The 16,418-nt window shown below is 36.0% G+C and overlaps 2 protein-coding genes across 2 annotated transcripts; both read left to right on the top strand.

Moving 5' to 3' along the window:
- The first annotated feature begins 5,778 nt into the window (after window positions 1–5,778).
- Window positions 5,779–7,011, top strand: LOC133871438 (uncharacterized). The gene is made up of 2 exons (XM_062308889.1): window positions 5,779–6,253; window positions 6,419–7,011. Exons 1-2 carry the CDS (start codon window positions 5,779–5,781, stop codon window positions 7,009–7,011), a joined length of 1,068 nt encoding a protein of 355 aa, XP_062164873.1.
- A 1,566-nt stretch (window positions 7,012–8,577) lies between these two features.
- LOC133871143 (cytochrome b-c1 complex subunit 7-2, mitochondrial) lies at window positions 8,578–13,011 on the top strand. The gene is made up of 4 exons (XM_062308520.1): window positions 8,578–8,782; window positions 8,862–9,019; window positions 9,767–9,814; window positions 12,654–13,011. Exons 1-4 carry the CDS (start codon window positions 8,689–8,691, stop codon window positions 12,720–12,722), a joined length of 369 nt encoding a protein of 122 aa, XP_062164504.1. The 5' UTR covers window positions 8,578–8,688; the 3' UTR covers window positions 12,723–13,011.
- The last annotated feature ends 3,407 nt before the right edge of the window (window positions 13,012–16,418 follow it).

Here is a 16,418-nt window from a genome sequence, read left to right as displayed (position 1 = left end):
TCTCCCTCTACGTCTCTCTCGCCCGGTTAAATTCTCTCAATTCAAATGGCTTTTTGGTTCGTTCCATTTTCTGTCCGCCTTTCGAAAAAGCTGTCACACTGTTTCAACCGTTAATTACTCGCTTCCGTGAAACAGTTGGAGCAGAGGGTGGACTATTTTTCCTAATAACATTTTCTGAAAGCTTCGAACAACAATAATGAGAGTAAGTCAAAACATTAACGGTGCAATCAGAAATAATTAAATTATTGAATTGAGATACTAAAATAAATATTGTAAATTTAAATAATTGCAAAATAACTGCTCCAAAAATATATTGAGCTGGTTTGGCAAACGACTCTCTCCCCTCTATATTTTTTTCACTTTTTTTAAAAAAGTCAAATAAAAAATATTCTTTTTTTTTCACTTTTTATATCACATGTTCACATCAATAATTTTTTATTATTATCAAAACAAAAAATTTACTATAAAATAAAATTTTTTCACATTTTTCTATAAAACAATTTTAAACTTTTTTATACTTTATATCACATCAATTACTTTTTACTACTATTCAAACAAATATTCCACAATTTAGTCCCATTTGCCAAACAAGCTCATTTTCATCATATTACACATTTTTGCTGGAAGGAACTAGAGTATAAAAAATTAAAAATAAAAACCTAAATGAATTGGGTATTTTAGGTTTTTTATGTTGGAAGAAATAATAATAATAATAATAATGAAGGACAAAAATATCATTTTGGGGGGACAAAATTATAAAATATGTATATTTAAAAAGGAATTTTAAATATTTTTGAGGGACCGGACATTCGTAACCCCACCCCAACACTTAGATCCGCTCATGATAGAACCCACATACCTGGGCAAGAGGTAAAATGCTTAAGACGTGTTTGTTTTAACACGTGAGTCCTTTAGTGGCCCTCTTAGCAATCTGAGCAGGTGAATCCTATAGTAATTTTCTCCTAAAGATAAAGCAAACCAAATCTTCATTTATATATGATTCATGCTTTTAAATATGTTTTTCTTTTTTTAAAAATAAGAGAAGATAATTAATCGTGGCTACTTTACATTAATAGTATCTACCACTTGAGAATTGCTCAAGAGAAGTCTAGACGGCACAGACGCTTTCTTAAAATCAATTAAGTTATAGCCTGACCTGCCCCACCAAGACATCAATGAGACTCAACGTTACTGACACTTAATCATGAGGGAGTGATTCTTATTCCAAGATTCAAACTCGTTCTCTAATCCGTGCATAACCACATAAAAATTATCTCGAGACCATTGAACCACGTGGTTAAATATGTTATTCATGTTTGAGATTTTAGGAAAGTGGATTTGTTGCATTTGCATAATTACTCGGTACACCAGCTGAAACCATAATTTGTCATACAGACTTTTGAGGGATAAAAGGATAAAAGGATGTGGTATATATGTATTTTACCTCCTTTTTTTTTTTTTTTTTTTTTTTTTTTGAAGGATTTGAACTTTTCTCAAGTATCTAGCTTTGTTTGTATCAAGAGTTCACATTGTCAGAATTTTGTCAACGCGTAAATTTTATAAATTGAACATCATTTTTCTCTTAAAGCGTCTTTTAAAGATGAAGTAGGCTCATTATTGGTCTTTGATACTTTGATACTAATGCTTGGCAAAGCTTAGACCTTTTTCTTTTTCTAAGAAGCATTAAAGCTTAGACTTTATACCAATGCAAAAGCTTAAGCTCATAAGTTTGGATACAATTTCATTATATTAACCACTCATTTATACGATCTATTAAACTTTTGGAATGAGTAATGTCTTGACACACTATGTTATGGTCTCAGCGAAAGACTCCCAATATGTTAATTAATAATCTTCTTTAACATTAAAAAAATGAGGATTAGAAGACATTGTGTGATTATAAGAAGCAAGGAATTTTCGAATATGAAAGCAACACAACAATTGAATATTGACCAGTAATGTCATGCTCACCGTCCCTGCTCTTTAAGTCTTTAACTCTCTTTCAAGCATTTAAAAAGTACTTGGAAGATTGATTTTTCCATTAAAGAAGGCATATAAATTTAACTGTTTTTCCTTTGCATCAGTTCTCTCTAAAGTAAATCCAGATCCTCAAATCTTGAATGGGCCATGCAGCCTGTTGTAAAAGGGAAGTCTAAGCAGCTTCAGTCGTTCAACAGATGCACATGCATGCACCACGTAGCTAGCAATGCAATCAGGATGTCTCGTGGTGATGATTTACACTCAAAAGTGGTTTTTTTCCCTTGTCGCCAACTGCATATTTAGCAGCATCATGCATGGTACGTATTTTGTTGAACCCTACCCATGTGTATGTGTAGGGTCACAATATTGTCCACTAGCTTTTAGTTCTTTTGAACTCAAGAGGTCATTTATTCTGGTACTATATGCTCTCATATAAGCACATTTAATTGCAGAATTTTAAATAGTTTATCACCATCACTGCTTTAAAACTCGTTGTGTAAAGAAGGGTGCGAATACGCATATAATCATATTCTCGTTGTCGTACTCGAGCGATACGATAAGGAACCTCACACTACCGCTGGAAATTAAAGAAGAAGAATTATAATTGTTTGGACAATAACAGATGTTGTGATTGATGTCAGAAAACGAACCATGCAGATTATTTTGAGCCGCGCGCTGCATAATTCACAAAAGACCGAGAATCAGAACAGGCTGCCGACAAGCTCTCTGTTCATCAGCTCTTTGTGGTCGGCTCCATGGCAAAGAAACTGAAGACATGGAAATGAACACTCCATGATCCACGTACGTAGATACATTATTGTCTTTACTCTTTAGGAGCCAAAAGAGTCACAGACTGCATATATGCATGCGACCCTTTTCTTTTCCTTTCCATTTTTTGCGCAGAACATGGGAATTCAGGTGCCTTTTGTGATCATAAATTACGCCAAGCATCACGTACGTTTGTCTGTTAAAATCTTGGGGTGGAGTCACTGGAGTGTGGAGCATCTAATATTGCTTGTCTGAGTTCCCAGGTTGACGTACGATGTGTAAAGTGCACCAATATCCACGCCCTCTGATCTTGTCTCTCATCTTTTATCCTGCTTTTTATTTCTTCACAAGCTGTAAATTTAACAGTACGAGTGTCCACGCTCGGGGAATTTTGGGTAAAAGTAAAACTGTCATAAATTTTGTAAATTGTGATATCAAAGAAGTGGTTCAATGGTAAAATCATCTCTAGCTTAATGAACAAGGGATGAGGGTTCAATTACTTGAATTCTTTTCATCACTGTTCGGTTTGCGGAATAAATATCTGAAATTTTTATTTGATAATTGATAGGGACGTAAGAGCATTATTTATAATGTTCTTGTCATAATTTTTCTAAATTTAACTCTCAAAATCTATTTTAAAAGTTTTAGCTAGTCATTTTTTAAACCATCAAACAACAAACTCTTTAAATGTTTATCTATTTTAAATAAATATTATTTTTTAATAATTTATAATAACATTGGCACGGTTTGCAAAAAATATTATTAAAAAAATTATAACATTGTCTTTTTTACTCTTTAAGTCTAAATAGAAAATCTGGCAAAAGAGTCTATCACTTGTGCATTTTTGTGGTTTTTGTTAAAAATATAGAGAAAAATTAAATATAAAGAGTCTATTGTGAGTGTTATAACTATTTCCTTATAAAGAGATATACACATTCCTTATAATATATATATATATTATTTTATTTTAACCCTTCAACAGTAGGACCCAGGGGTGGTGCGGCCACCCCGAGGTTCTTCTTTAGGAGGCGTGCCACTCACAACAATTAAACTTTTTAGAAAAAAAAAAAAAAAAAAATCATTTTGAGTTTTTTTAGTAATTTTGATTCAATCCTAATTAGAGCACATCTTTTGTCACCAAACTAAGGAATAAGAATAACTGTTCAATTCCACATTTTTTCATTTTTAATAATAACTATTTATTTTCTTAATATAAAATACTTATTTCGCAAATCAAACGAAACAATGATAAAGATGATATTCATGATAATTAAGAACAGAGGAGAAAGTCCAGGTTTCCGTTGCTGTGTATCTAGAATATTAGAAGTTGAAATGTTTAATTCTCTATATCAGTATATGAACGTGTAGCTTATCTCTTGTGTTTCAAATGTTATGTTATTTCATTACGAGATATGAGATATGAGATATGATCTTTTGTTATCTCAAGATATAATTTTAGGGGGAGTGATCCTTACACTCGCACTACACAACAATGACACAACACCAAGGCATAATGGAGTGGGGTCCATGTGTGGACCCCACTCCATTGTGCCTTGGTGTTGTGTCATTGTTGTGTAGTGTGAGTGTTTTAATCATTTCTCTAATTTTAGTCTCTTGATTATTTTGTTCATGTGGCAAGGTTTTCCCTTAATTAGCTAACTTTAGGGTTTCTTTTTTCTATAAAAAATAAAAAATAAATAAATAAATAAAATAAATAAAAAGTCAAAGTTGTTGTGGACAAATAGATTAAAGCAGGTGCTCCCCTCGGTCATCTCTCAATTTCAAAGTGCGTTCGTACCTGGTAGGTTGATAACAGATAATGTATTAGTGGCCTATGAGGCACTACATACCATGCACACGAGAAGGAGGGGGAAGAAAGGATACATGGCGATTAAGCTCGATATGAGCAAGGCTTATGATAGGGTGGAGTGGAATTTTTTGCAGGCTATTATGCTTAAGTTGGGTTTTGCTAAATGCTGGGTAGACCGAATAATGCAATGTGTGTCGACAGTATCCTATTCAGTGCTTGTTAATGGCTTTCCCTATGGGAAAATTACCCCTACGAGGGGTATTAGGCAAGGGGATCCACTCTCCCTTTATTTGTTCTTGTTGTGCGCAGAGGGGTTGTCTGCTTTGGTTAGGCAGGTCGAGTGTGGTGGTCTTCTCTCAGGGGTGCCAATACCAAAGAGGGGAGTTAACATTAGCCATTTGCTGTTTGCAGATGACAGTCTCTTATTCTGTAGGGCGAATTCCATGGAATGGGGGAATGTGTTAAAGCTGCTGAAGAAGTATGAGCTGGCGTTGGGCCAAAAACTGAATAGCCACAAGACCTCAATTTTTTACAGTCGTAACACGGGGGAGGTCTTCAAAGCTTTTATCAACGAGTTGTTGGGCAGCACAGTGCACCAAAATTTCGATTGGTATCTGGGGCTTCCAGCTCTGATGGGTCAGTCAAAGGTTCGGACTTTTGATTCTATCAAAGGTCGAGTTCAAAAAATCTTGTTGGGTTGGAAGGAGAAGTTCCTCTCCCAAGCTGGTCGGGAGATCTTGATTAAGGCGGTGGTGCAGGCCATACCCACATATAGCATGAGTGTGTTCATGCTCCTGAGAGCTCTGTGTCGATCTCTCAATTCCCTGATGAACCAATTCTGGTGGGGACACAATTCTAACCATAGGAGTCTAGCGTGGAAGAGTTGGTCCAGTATGAGTGTAGCTAAACAATATGGGGGTATGGGTTTTAGAGACCTGGAAATTTTTAACCTTGCACTGTTGGCAAAGCAAGGGTGGCGCATCATTCAGCATCCAGAGTCTCTGGTGGCACAGGTATTGCGGGCTAAGTATTTTCCAAATTCTACTTTCATGCAGGCCACTCTGGGAAGAAATCCTTCATATGCTTGGCGGAGTATTTTCAAGGCTAAGGATTTAATAGAGAAGGGAATGCTGTGGAGGGTCGGTAATGGTGAGACGATCAAGATATGGGGAGACAGATGGTTGCCGAACTTTGGTTCCTCTTGAGTTCAGTCTCCCCCGATGGGAATGGATCCCGACACCCGGGTTTCCTTCCTTATCGATCAGCAGGTGGGTGGGTGGAATTACGTTCTCGTTCAGAATCTATTTGTTGAGAGGGAAGCTGAACAAATTCTCAGCATTGCTCTGAGTCCTTTGTGCAGGCCGGATAGAATCACTTGGGGGGGCACCAAAAATGGGACCTTCACTGTTCGCAGTGCTTATCATCTGGAAATGCAGAGAAGAAGACAGGAGGAGGGGGAGTGCTCAACTCAAGGAGACAATACGGAATTTTGGAAATGGTTATGGGGTCTGCAAGCTCCAGGGGTTATTAAGAACTTTGCTTGGAAAGTAGCTAACGAGTTGTTACCAACAAGGCAGAATTTATTCCGGAGGAAGGTTATTTCTGCCCCCTTCTGTCCGTTTTGTGAGAGTGAGACGGAGACAACTTTCCATATTCTGTGGAACTGCCCTTCAACAACGGCAGTTTGGCAAGAAGGTGGGTGAAGGGTGCAGAAGTTATCTCTCTCCGAGTTTGATGGAAGGGGTCTCCTGCAACAGTTGAGGGAGAGTTTAAATGAGGAGGAGACACTGGAAGCCATTACTTTGGTTAGATTCATATGGCTGAGAAGGAACTCTTTCGTATTTACTAGGACCTTCTCAGCTCCAGGCCAGTTGGTAATTCAGGCAAGGGAGATGTTGGTGGCCTTTGCATCTGAGAACAGCCGAAATACAGAGGAGGGCGTCTCTAACCCTCATTCTCTACACCTCTGGGAGAAACCACCCCCTGGTTGGATGAAAGCTAATTGGGATGCAGCCGTAGACCAAAAACTCAACAGGATGAGTACAGGGGTGGTGGTTCGGGATGAGCAAGGGGTGGTGGTGGCTGCTTCTATGGCAATTGTCCCCTTCATCCGTGACCCATCTTTGGCTGAAGCTATAGGGGCGTGGCATGCTCTCTCTCTTTGCAGCTTCCAGGGCTTTTCACAGGTAAATTTTGAAAGGGATTCACAAGTGGTGGTGTCAGTTTTGCAGAAGGGAAATCAGAGTTGTAGCAGTATTGGCCAAATTATAGAGGACACCAGACACTGTCTCTCTGCATTATATCCTTCTAGGGTGACTTTTGTAAAGCATGAGGCTAACACAGCTGCCCACAAGTTGGTTAAAAGTGCTTTATGTAGACAGATTGATCATGTCTGGATAAAGGAGTGCCCTCCTGTTATCCAATGTGTTGTAGCCAATGAGCAATTGTCTTGAGTTAATGAGAGTTTATCTCTTTTATCAAAAAAAAAAAAAAAAATAGTCAAGAGTTGTGTCTTGAGATGATAATGTTTCATATCTCTTTCATTACTCCGTAATTGTTTAGAGAGACCTACTACTTCTTTAACTCCTGTTCAATTTTCGTCCAATCTTTTTTCAAACTAATCATTGGATCTTTACCTTTTTTATATATTTAATTGTTGATTTTTTATTTATTTTTTTTTAAAAAAAAAATGTTGAAGTTTGATACCACATGACAAACTCTTGTATGGTGATCATTGTGGAGAGTCTGGAGACCACTGGATTATGATCGTGGCTTTTAGTTTGTAATATGTGTTATTCAGAGACTAATGTGCACCTATGTAATTGTACTTATTTGCCAACTCTATTTCTTTATTTCCATGTTATGAATTTATGTGGAGATTATATGCATGTATTTATTTATTGGCTTGCTAGGCTCTACTAAATATTGTTAAAAGTCATCTTCAAAATCACCCAATTGATTGAAAAAACAAAACAATGAAATTAAAATTATTTACATAGACATTCCTACGTAGAAACTATTTAAAAAAAAAAAAAAAAAAAAAAAACAGTTGTCCAAACGCAATTGTGCATGTTTTCATTTTTAGAAACCAATTTACCCAACACATTTTTCATAAAAAAAAAAAAAATATATATATATATATATATATATATATATATATATATATATATTTTTCTATTTTTTTTTTGGAGCACACTTTTTTGAAAACAACAATTATCAAACCAAGAAAGAATCCCAAAAACACATATAATATTTTTTTTTCCTAATTAAATAAGGAAAATGGTATGGAGGATTATTTTCACTCCTGATCCAAAAGGAAGAATGGAGTAGATGATATTATAAACGAAAATAGAGTGGGTTCCCTAACAATAAATCGACCAACATAAACTAAAAGAGAGTAAAAATAAATACAAATAGTAAGAAATTGGTCAAACAAATTATCCGGTCCTCTCAAAGGGTCACATAAGACGATTACAAAAGTAAAAGGGCACAGATTAAGGCGAACATATTTGAACCCGCAATTGGAACCAGCAACAACCATCGAAAGGATGTTGAAGCTGAAAATGCACTGTTATAATCCAATAAAATGATTGTAGAAAATAGAGAAACCAACACCAATTCTGCTACAAAAATCTCCACAATAAAATCAAAACACCTAAAAGCTGGAAGACAACAACCCACAAAACAAACGAGCAGCAAATTACAACAGCAGCTGCAAAACAAAAGGAAAAGAAAAATTAAAAAAAATAGCAATAAAGCCCACTGAACAGCAGCTTGAACAAAGAACGGGGCGAAGAGAAAAACTGGCAGAGGAGCTTCTGGACCATGACTATGTTATCTTGCCCAAAGTAAAAAATGGACCATGACTTGGTACATGGCTAAAATGGCCTACGAAGTCTACAAAACAGATACAAAACTCAACACTCTTTGCTTATGGGCCTAATTTTGGGGCCTTTTGTGGCCCAATAAGGAAGTCGAGCCTATTAAAATTATCTGTTTCCTTTTTATTCTAACAAAAATCCGGCTCATTTGGGGGACGACAATTCCAGAAGAAAAATCAGGGATTCGAAAAGACGCACATTTTCCTGTCGATCGAAGAGAGCGAGAGACAACGAGAGAGGAAAGCCAGAATGGCGTCGTTTCTGCAGACGTTTCTGGACCCGAAGAAGAACTGGTTCGCAGCTCAGCACATGAAATCCGTCTCCAGACGCCTCCGCAGATACGGTCAGTCGCTTCTCCCGAACCCTAATTTTCGTCTCTCATATGTAAATTGATTTTTGGTGTGATTTGGAATGAGAAATAGGGCTTCGATACGACGATCTGTTCGACCCGTACGAGGATCTGGATATTAAGGAGGCTCTGAATCGCCTGCCCAGGGAGATTGTGGACGCGCGCAACCAGCGTCTCAAGCGCGCCATGGACCTCTCCATGAAGCACGAGTACCTCCCCGATAACCTTCAGGTTTTCTATCACTCGATCTATTATGATTGTATTTTATAAGGTGTTACCATTTTCTGTTTGGTTGCCGATAAAACATGCGGGAGAAGAAAATGGAACATGTGATGTATTTTTCATTTGATCTTTTTAGAGTTACTTGGATTGTTGATTCATGCTAGAGGTTCTCTCAGAACAAGATTATTGGTGTTAAGAATCGGTTTGGTCTGAGAGAGAAAAAATAAGAGTTGGATTCACAGGTTGGGACCTTGGTATGGGTAAATGCGCGTGTCATACGATCATTGTTGCGTTAGATTTTGTTGTTAGTGTTAGTCACTAGATGCAATCATAGTAAGTGTTTATTGATATTGCTGGGAAATGAGTTTCCGCTTCACCGAAACATATTTTTTGGCAAATTCATTTCGCTGTTTCAGGTGTTCCCGAAATAAAAAATAAAAAAAAATTGTCATTTTAGTGGATAAGTTACAGGCTATGTTATTGTGTTTTTTGTTGCAATTGGTGTTGATATTGGTGATACGTACCTATATGTATAATTTCAAGCTATATGGTTAAACAATTCACCTTGGCACTAGGTATTAAATTAGGTCACTGAACTATTTAGTAATTATGCACCCATACTCTTCACTTCAATACATAAAAGGGATAAGTATGATAAGCCTTCTGCTGAGGTTTTTGAATGTGCATCTGTATGAAACATGTTTCAACTATGATCTGAATTCCCATAGCCCTTATTATTCATTTTACCCTTTGCAGGGAATGCAAACACCCTTCAGGAGCTACCTTCAAGAAATGCTGGCCCTTGTAAGTTGATTCTATCAAGAAATAAAGTTTATGAAATTTACATATCAATTTTGTGACCAAGTTCTGTTGGGATGATCCTTAATACCCTTATTACACAATTTTTGCTGTATTGCTTACAAATGGAGTTGTGGATAGGTTTGAATGTTGCCAAGCCACAGGGAAAAAAAAAACAATTAAAAAATGTCGCCGGGAGTTAGAAATTCTGCTGTGGTGTTCTTACATGTTTAGTTCACGTTGTTCACTAGATTGCAAGTGATATATCTGATAATGTGATGGAATTTGTTTATCTTTTTTGCTGTTTTCTGTTACGGTCCTCCGTAATGGAGAATGAACGATGGTGATTTGGATGGGGGTGCGTGTGATAGTAGGGTATTCGAGGTACCCTGGGCCTCCTAAGTTAGGGTTATTCAAGAAACCCTAGAAACTCCTAAACAACCACAAGAGTTGAATAATATTTTTCTGCTTGATTTTATTCATGCTTCAATACCTCTATTTATAGGGTTACAAAACCGAATTACGGAAACAATAAATAAATAAATATTTCAGACCCTAAATAATAAATATTAATTCTAGAGGGAGACAAATCCCTTATTTTCCTATTGGAGATATTGCTTTATGAGCAAGACTCCTTATTTTCCTAATAACAATAATAATCTATTATTCTTTCCAAGAGACAATACAACTATTACCTTATTTAAAAACCTAACCTAATTATTCTCTTAAAGAGGGGCATAAATATACTTCCTATAATACCCTTATCACATACCCTAGGTACGTAACACTCCTAGCCTCTTCAAATGGACCTTGTCCTCAAGGTCTGAATTATTGCTCCAATAGCTACTGGTGACGTGGCTGTAACATTGGAAGAAAAAAAAATGGCATAATATCCAAGTGCCACGTGAGCCCTTTTCACCCATAAATTCCTTATTTCTCTCAGCAGCAATCTTAAATATAGGGACAGATTAGGCAAAATATTGCCCCCTGATTTCACGCTGCCCTCTGTTCCACAAAATCTCGTCCCTTCTTTGGCAAAAATTTCTTGCAATTTTCCTCCAGCCATACGTCCCGGGCTTCCTGTTCTTCCACCAGAAATTTCAGGCAGCCTTCCTGCTCCGCCAGTGAAGCCCGAAATTGCTCCTTTGTCCATAGCTCGCCGGAAAAACTCCATGTTTTGGACGGCAAGGTCTGGGCTGGCGCTCTTCATGCCGGAGTCTCCATCCTTCGCGTAATCGCCGTTTGGGGGACGTCTGGGTGGCCGCCGTTGACCGGAAAAATCGTCCGGAGGAGGACCTTGCGCCATTGGAACTGTCGGAGCTCCACCCATCCTTCCGGCTCCTGTTTCTTGCTGCTTCACTTTTCTAGTATATAGTTCTTTCCACATTCCAAGTTTATCTGCAATCCTCTGAAATGCCTTTGAGAGAATGAGAATGTTTGTTAGAATGGCTATTTTTGTTAATGTGTTTTGGCCCTTGGGAGGTGTTTTTTGCTTTTGGTTTTAAAAAGCGTTCTGATGTGACATAAAGGTGAAAACTGTTTTTATGCTTTTGGGAGTGTTTTGTGTTTGAGTTGTTTGTTAATGTAATGGAAAATGATAAATGTACATCACATGTACAACAAGTGTACAACACCCCTCTCACATGGGGTGGACCCCACACACTATAGGGCCCACCCCATGTGAGAGGGGTGTTGTACACTTGTTGTACATGTGATGTACGGGAATCACCTCTCTAATGTAATTGTTTTGAGAAGAGAAAACAAAAGACAATAAAAATTTTGACAAACGGAGCCATAGTGTTAAGACATTTTCTTTGCCGATTTACCTTTTTCTCAAGGGTGTCCTCTGGGAGGTTGTGCATTAGCTGGGCAGTTATCACTGTAAACTATTTTATTTTATGACTGTAAAAAGGTGGTTTTATATAAATGAAAATGCTATAGTTAGATTCTTTTTATGAGCTCCCCTTAAAATCAAACGTTGGACATGAGTATGTATATGTACCATGTGATCATTTTGATGCCTAGATGTTTCCCATCTCTGAAATGAAATCTGGACTCATTTCAGTGACATGCTCCTCTAAAACTGAAGTATAAATATATTTCTTGCTGATAACATGCTTTATTTATCATTGTCACATTCTCTTTTCTGACAATTTTGTTGCTTAAATGTTGACCTATCTGTGTGATCAATTATTATGCCTTGTTCGAATGGCAATATTTGAACATTGCAAATATGATGGTGGGGTGCATGCTTATAAGTTTGTCCTCAAAGATGCTGAAAAAGAGGACAGTGCGTACCAATACCATGATAAGCTCACTTATGGCTGCACTACACTTTCACCAAAGTATCGAACACATTGGCAAACCACCTTGTTTAAGCACACATTAGGGAAAATATTGAGTATTCTGTGTTCATTTGGCATCTATAAATCTGTTCAATGCTAATATATCCTTCTTACCTGTTATCGTCATTACTAGGCATACAAACCAGAATACCTGGGAATTGGCAATTGGCATCATCTTTTTATTGTATCAGCTGAAATTTTGAGATCAAACTTTGTCCAAATGCCATAGGCTTGGCTATATGATGGTCCTGTTGGCTACCCATCTGGTTCAGAATAACTTGATCTGCATAAGATTTTGTTTATATGTTATGTTGTCTCCATGATTGATTGACAATCATAAATATTACTCTGAAAAAAAAAAAAAAAAAAACTAAGGATAATTACTTCTTATCAACGGAAATTGTTTGGTTTCAATTTTGACCATGACATTAAACAATTCAAAAAAGGATTATATGAGGTCCAAATATGTGAGCAAATGTCTTGTTGCTTACGTTTTGCAGGTGAAAAGGGAGAAGGCAGAACGTGAGGCTTTGGGAGCTTTGCCTCTCTATCAGCGTACAATTCCCTGATCAACTTTGTCTCTCGACCCATCGAAACTTGGTGGTGGCTGTGACCACCCCCGGGTACCCGCATAAAATCTTGTGAAATGGTAAAAATTTTTTACTTTTAAAAAAAAAAAAAAAAAATGAGATTATGTTAGTAGTCGTGAAAAATTGTTTTCATAGTAGAAGAGGAGATGGATTATGTCTCCATTTCAAAGTTTGATTTCCTAGTTTTTGGATGTTTGAATGGTATCAGCTGTTGGTTCTCCTGCACTTACTCTTTTATTTCTAATAATAAAGTGCTATGTTGGACTTATTTCGTACGGTTGAATGCAATAAACTTGTTACCGGCTCTAGGCATGTTTATTATGGGGACAAAAGAAACAGAATGGTTAGAATTGTTTGAAATTTTTCCCCTAGATGCTTCTCCTTATCTGTTGCTTCTTCTTTGAAGATGCTTGTGTTTTCGTAATTAAGACGCTACTGTGAAAGTTTTATTTGATCAAGACATGCTATTTAGCACGCTTGGGGCTTTCTTTCATTCTGTCTTTTTAAAAATTAACTATTAGATTTGTAGGATTCACGGGACTTATACAGATCTAGTAGTTGATTTTTAGAACAAAAGGATAAGAAAATAAAAGAAATCTCAACATGTTTAGACCATAATAAATCAGAAGTTGGCGTTGCAGTGTATAATACATGTTTGTATCTGACAATTTTTTCATAATGCAGATGTAGCAATTTTTAAAGTAATATTATATATTATATTTTTATTTCATAATTATCGTTGGTTAGAATTGTCAAATCAATATTGTGGGATAGTTCTAAGATAGAATTTGGGTAAGGTGTTGTAAAAAAAATTTGTAATTTGTTCTTAACATTACTCTAAAATTAAACGAACTCTTTAATAGTTTGGAGTTAGAATTGCATGGCCCGGTCTTTAGCAAAATATTTCTCTCTAATAGGTCAACTCAAACAATGCTGGCTTGGATAAATGTTCTTCAATTCTTAAGTATTATTTTGTGAATTAAATTGTAAAGATTTTACCACATTAGCATTTACCACTTCATTATTTATCGTATTTATCACCCTATAGCAAGTGATAAATAATGAAGTGACAAACCATTTACTTTAAAAATAATAAAACCATCATTGCACGTGATGTTGCAGAAGTTACGGCTGCTTTGAGGGCAGCTAGATTCAATAGTGAATTGGAGTTTTATAAGGTAGTTCTAAAAGGTGATGCACTCCAAATAGTGCATGCCTTCAAAAAATATTGGCAAAACTGAAGTAAATATGGTCATCTTATTGATGACATTTAAGGGATACTGAACGGCCTGCAAAAGTGACAGGTTAATTATGTTAGTTGTAATTTAAATAGCGCGGCTAACCGGCTTGTTAAGAAAGCATTATACTTGAGTGAGGAAAAATGTTTTCTTGAAAAAACCTCTCATATATTTCAGAAATTATTCCTTTTGAGCGATGTGTTTAAATTAGTTATTTATATAAAATGTGCTGGAACTAACATAATCTACAACTCCATATACGACTTGCTTATATACAAGCGATGTTGTGTGAATGCATACATTGTTTCAGGGTGGGGGTGCAATTATTGGGAGTTGTTATCTTCTTTTAACCAACCCATGTCCACAAACATCTCTCTCAATTACGTGATGGTATGTTTCCATAAATGAGAGCATCTCCCAATGGCTTTGGCTGTACAGTCTATACAAAGCACCAACCTTGAAGTGATTGATTCATGCTTTGTTTTATTTTCAATCCTTTTAAAACTATTGAATGAGTGGGGCGTGTGTTTTTATAACTTTTTATTATAAATTTTTACGTTCATAATTGATAAAATAGTTAAGTAAAAAATTTATTTTATCAATTAGAAACTGTCACATTATTTTGTAAATAATTTATAATAAAAGCTGTAATACTCAATTGCCAACTTACAGTAGGAGCCTTGATCTCAAACAACTTAAATATGCAACGAGATATTGATATAAACTTTTGGGTAGAATTTATTATTGAAAACTAGCTTACAAGAAGAAGGTGTCCAATAGTTTATGTACACATGAATAAGATTAAACCTAACTCATGTGGGACATAAGAATCATAACATATCACCATGCTTCCGCAACCAACTTCAACGGCAGCTCACTTAATTGACACCAAATCGATGATAGCTATTTCTCTTTTGGCGGCTTCACTCAACTATCAGTATTTTAATCCAACCCATAAGTCACCTCCTCCCTAACTCAAACCCGCAATGTGGTTTTTTTTAGCTCTAGCGCTAAATGATACAAACTTTTGGGTGGCTTACAAAAAGAGGGTGTCAAGAGCATATATATATATATATATATATATGATTAAGATTAAATTTAATCCTCGTGCGACATAAGAATCATTACAGATATTGTAAGTAGCATAGTTAGCCTTATTGTCACTATCCACTTAGATTCACTCATGTGTCTGTTTAAGAATATATATATATATATATACCACCACAAGCATCATATATTTGTTAAAAGTTAAAATCAAATATCAAAATCACATCATTTAAAAAAAGATCGAGCTGGTTGTTTCCATAGTTTTTGACATTTTTGTCAATGAGATTCTTCCAAGTTGGAAGGACATATGCAGTCCATGTAATTAAAGACCCTACAAGGGAAAATGACTGAAAAATGGCCAGAAATTGACATGAAGAATTTTCAGCCTATCATTTCTGTCCCATTCCTGATATTGTCATCAGGATAAGCAGGCCTCGTGGAATTTTATCAACTGTTGGACATTCCATGTGATCCCATCACTCCCGTGTTTTGACGAAGGAGCCTTCTAAGCAATTACTAACCATCCGGCCTTCTCTTGGGTAGGGTTGGGCACATACCGCTTGAATCCAGGTTGATTTAAGTTGACTGATAGTAAGAGGTAAATTTAATTATTTAATTAATATTTTTATCATTTTTCGTCACATGTGGACTCAAATTTTCTTTTAATAGATGAGGTTTAACACATTAAATATTTAATTGAAATGAGAGGTAAATAGAAGAGACAATGTTAAAACTCAAGACCTCTACTCTAATGCCATGTTAAATCACAAATTTTTTCAAAAGTTTAAACTGATAGAAAGTGATAAATTTAATAATTTAATTAATACTTTAACAAATACTAGGCTGAGTTCGGATTTGGTATCCATTTTTTAAAAAAATTTCACGAGATGTGACGGAATTCGGTATTTATTTTTTGAAACCCTCAAGTTCGGACCCAACCCGATTATATAATACAAAGAATAAGAATAATAAAAAAGGGTGAAAATATTTTTTTCAAAAAACCCTAACCTAACGTTGCAACGCCACTCGCCCCTCTCTTCAATCTTTGCTAGCCGTTGTTATCGTTCTCTTTTGCGCCAATCTACTAGCTTCTGTCTCTAAATGGCGTAATGATGTAGTAACAATCTCTTCTAATTGGCGTAATAATAACCAATATAATCTTATATCTATGTCTACTCATGCCTCAATACGATCCGAACTCGACAAACGATATTTAGGGCTGGCAATTTGACACCATCCGAAAACCTGACACAAAATTTGTTGAAAATTATTTTATGAAAATTTAAGTTTCCCTCCAATTTCAATATTTCAACTTTCCCTATTTTTTTTCAATTACTCTTTGTCCTACATTGAAAAGCTGAGTTTTTTGTATGCTTTATAAGCATTTATC

The sequence above is a fragment of the Alnus glutinosa genome, chromosome 6 (assembly GCF_958979055.1).
Source record: "Alnus glutinosa chromosome 6, dhAlnGlut1.1, whole genome shotgun sequence".
Classification (NCBI taxonomy): domain Eukaryota; kingdom Viridiplantae; phylum Streptophyta; class Magnoliopsida; order Fagales; family Betulaceae; genus Alnus; species Alnus glutinosa.
The sequence above is the reverse complement of the archived record's forward strand: the minus strand, read 5'-3'. Positions and strand labels throughout refer to the sequence as shown.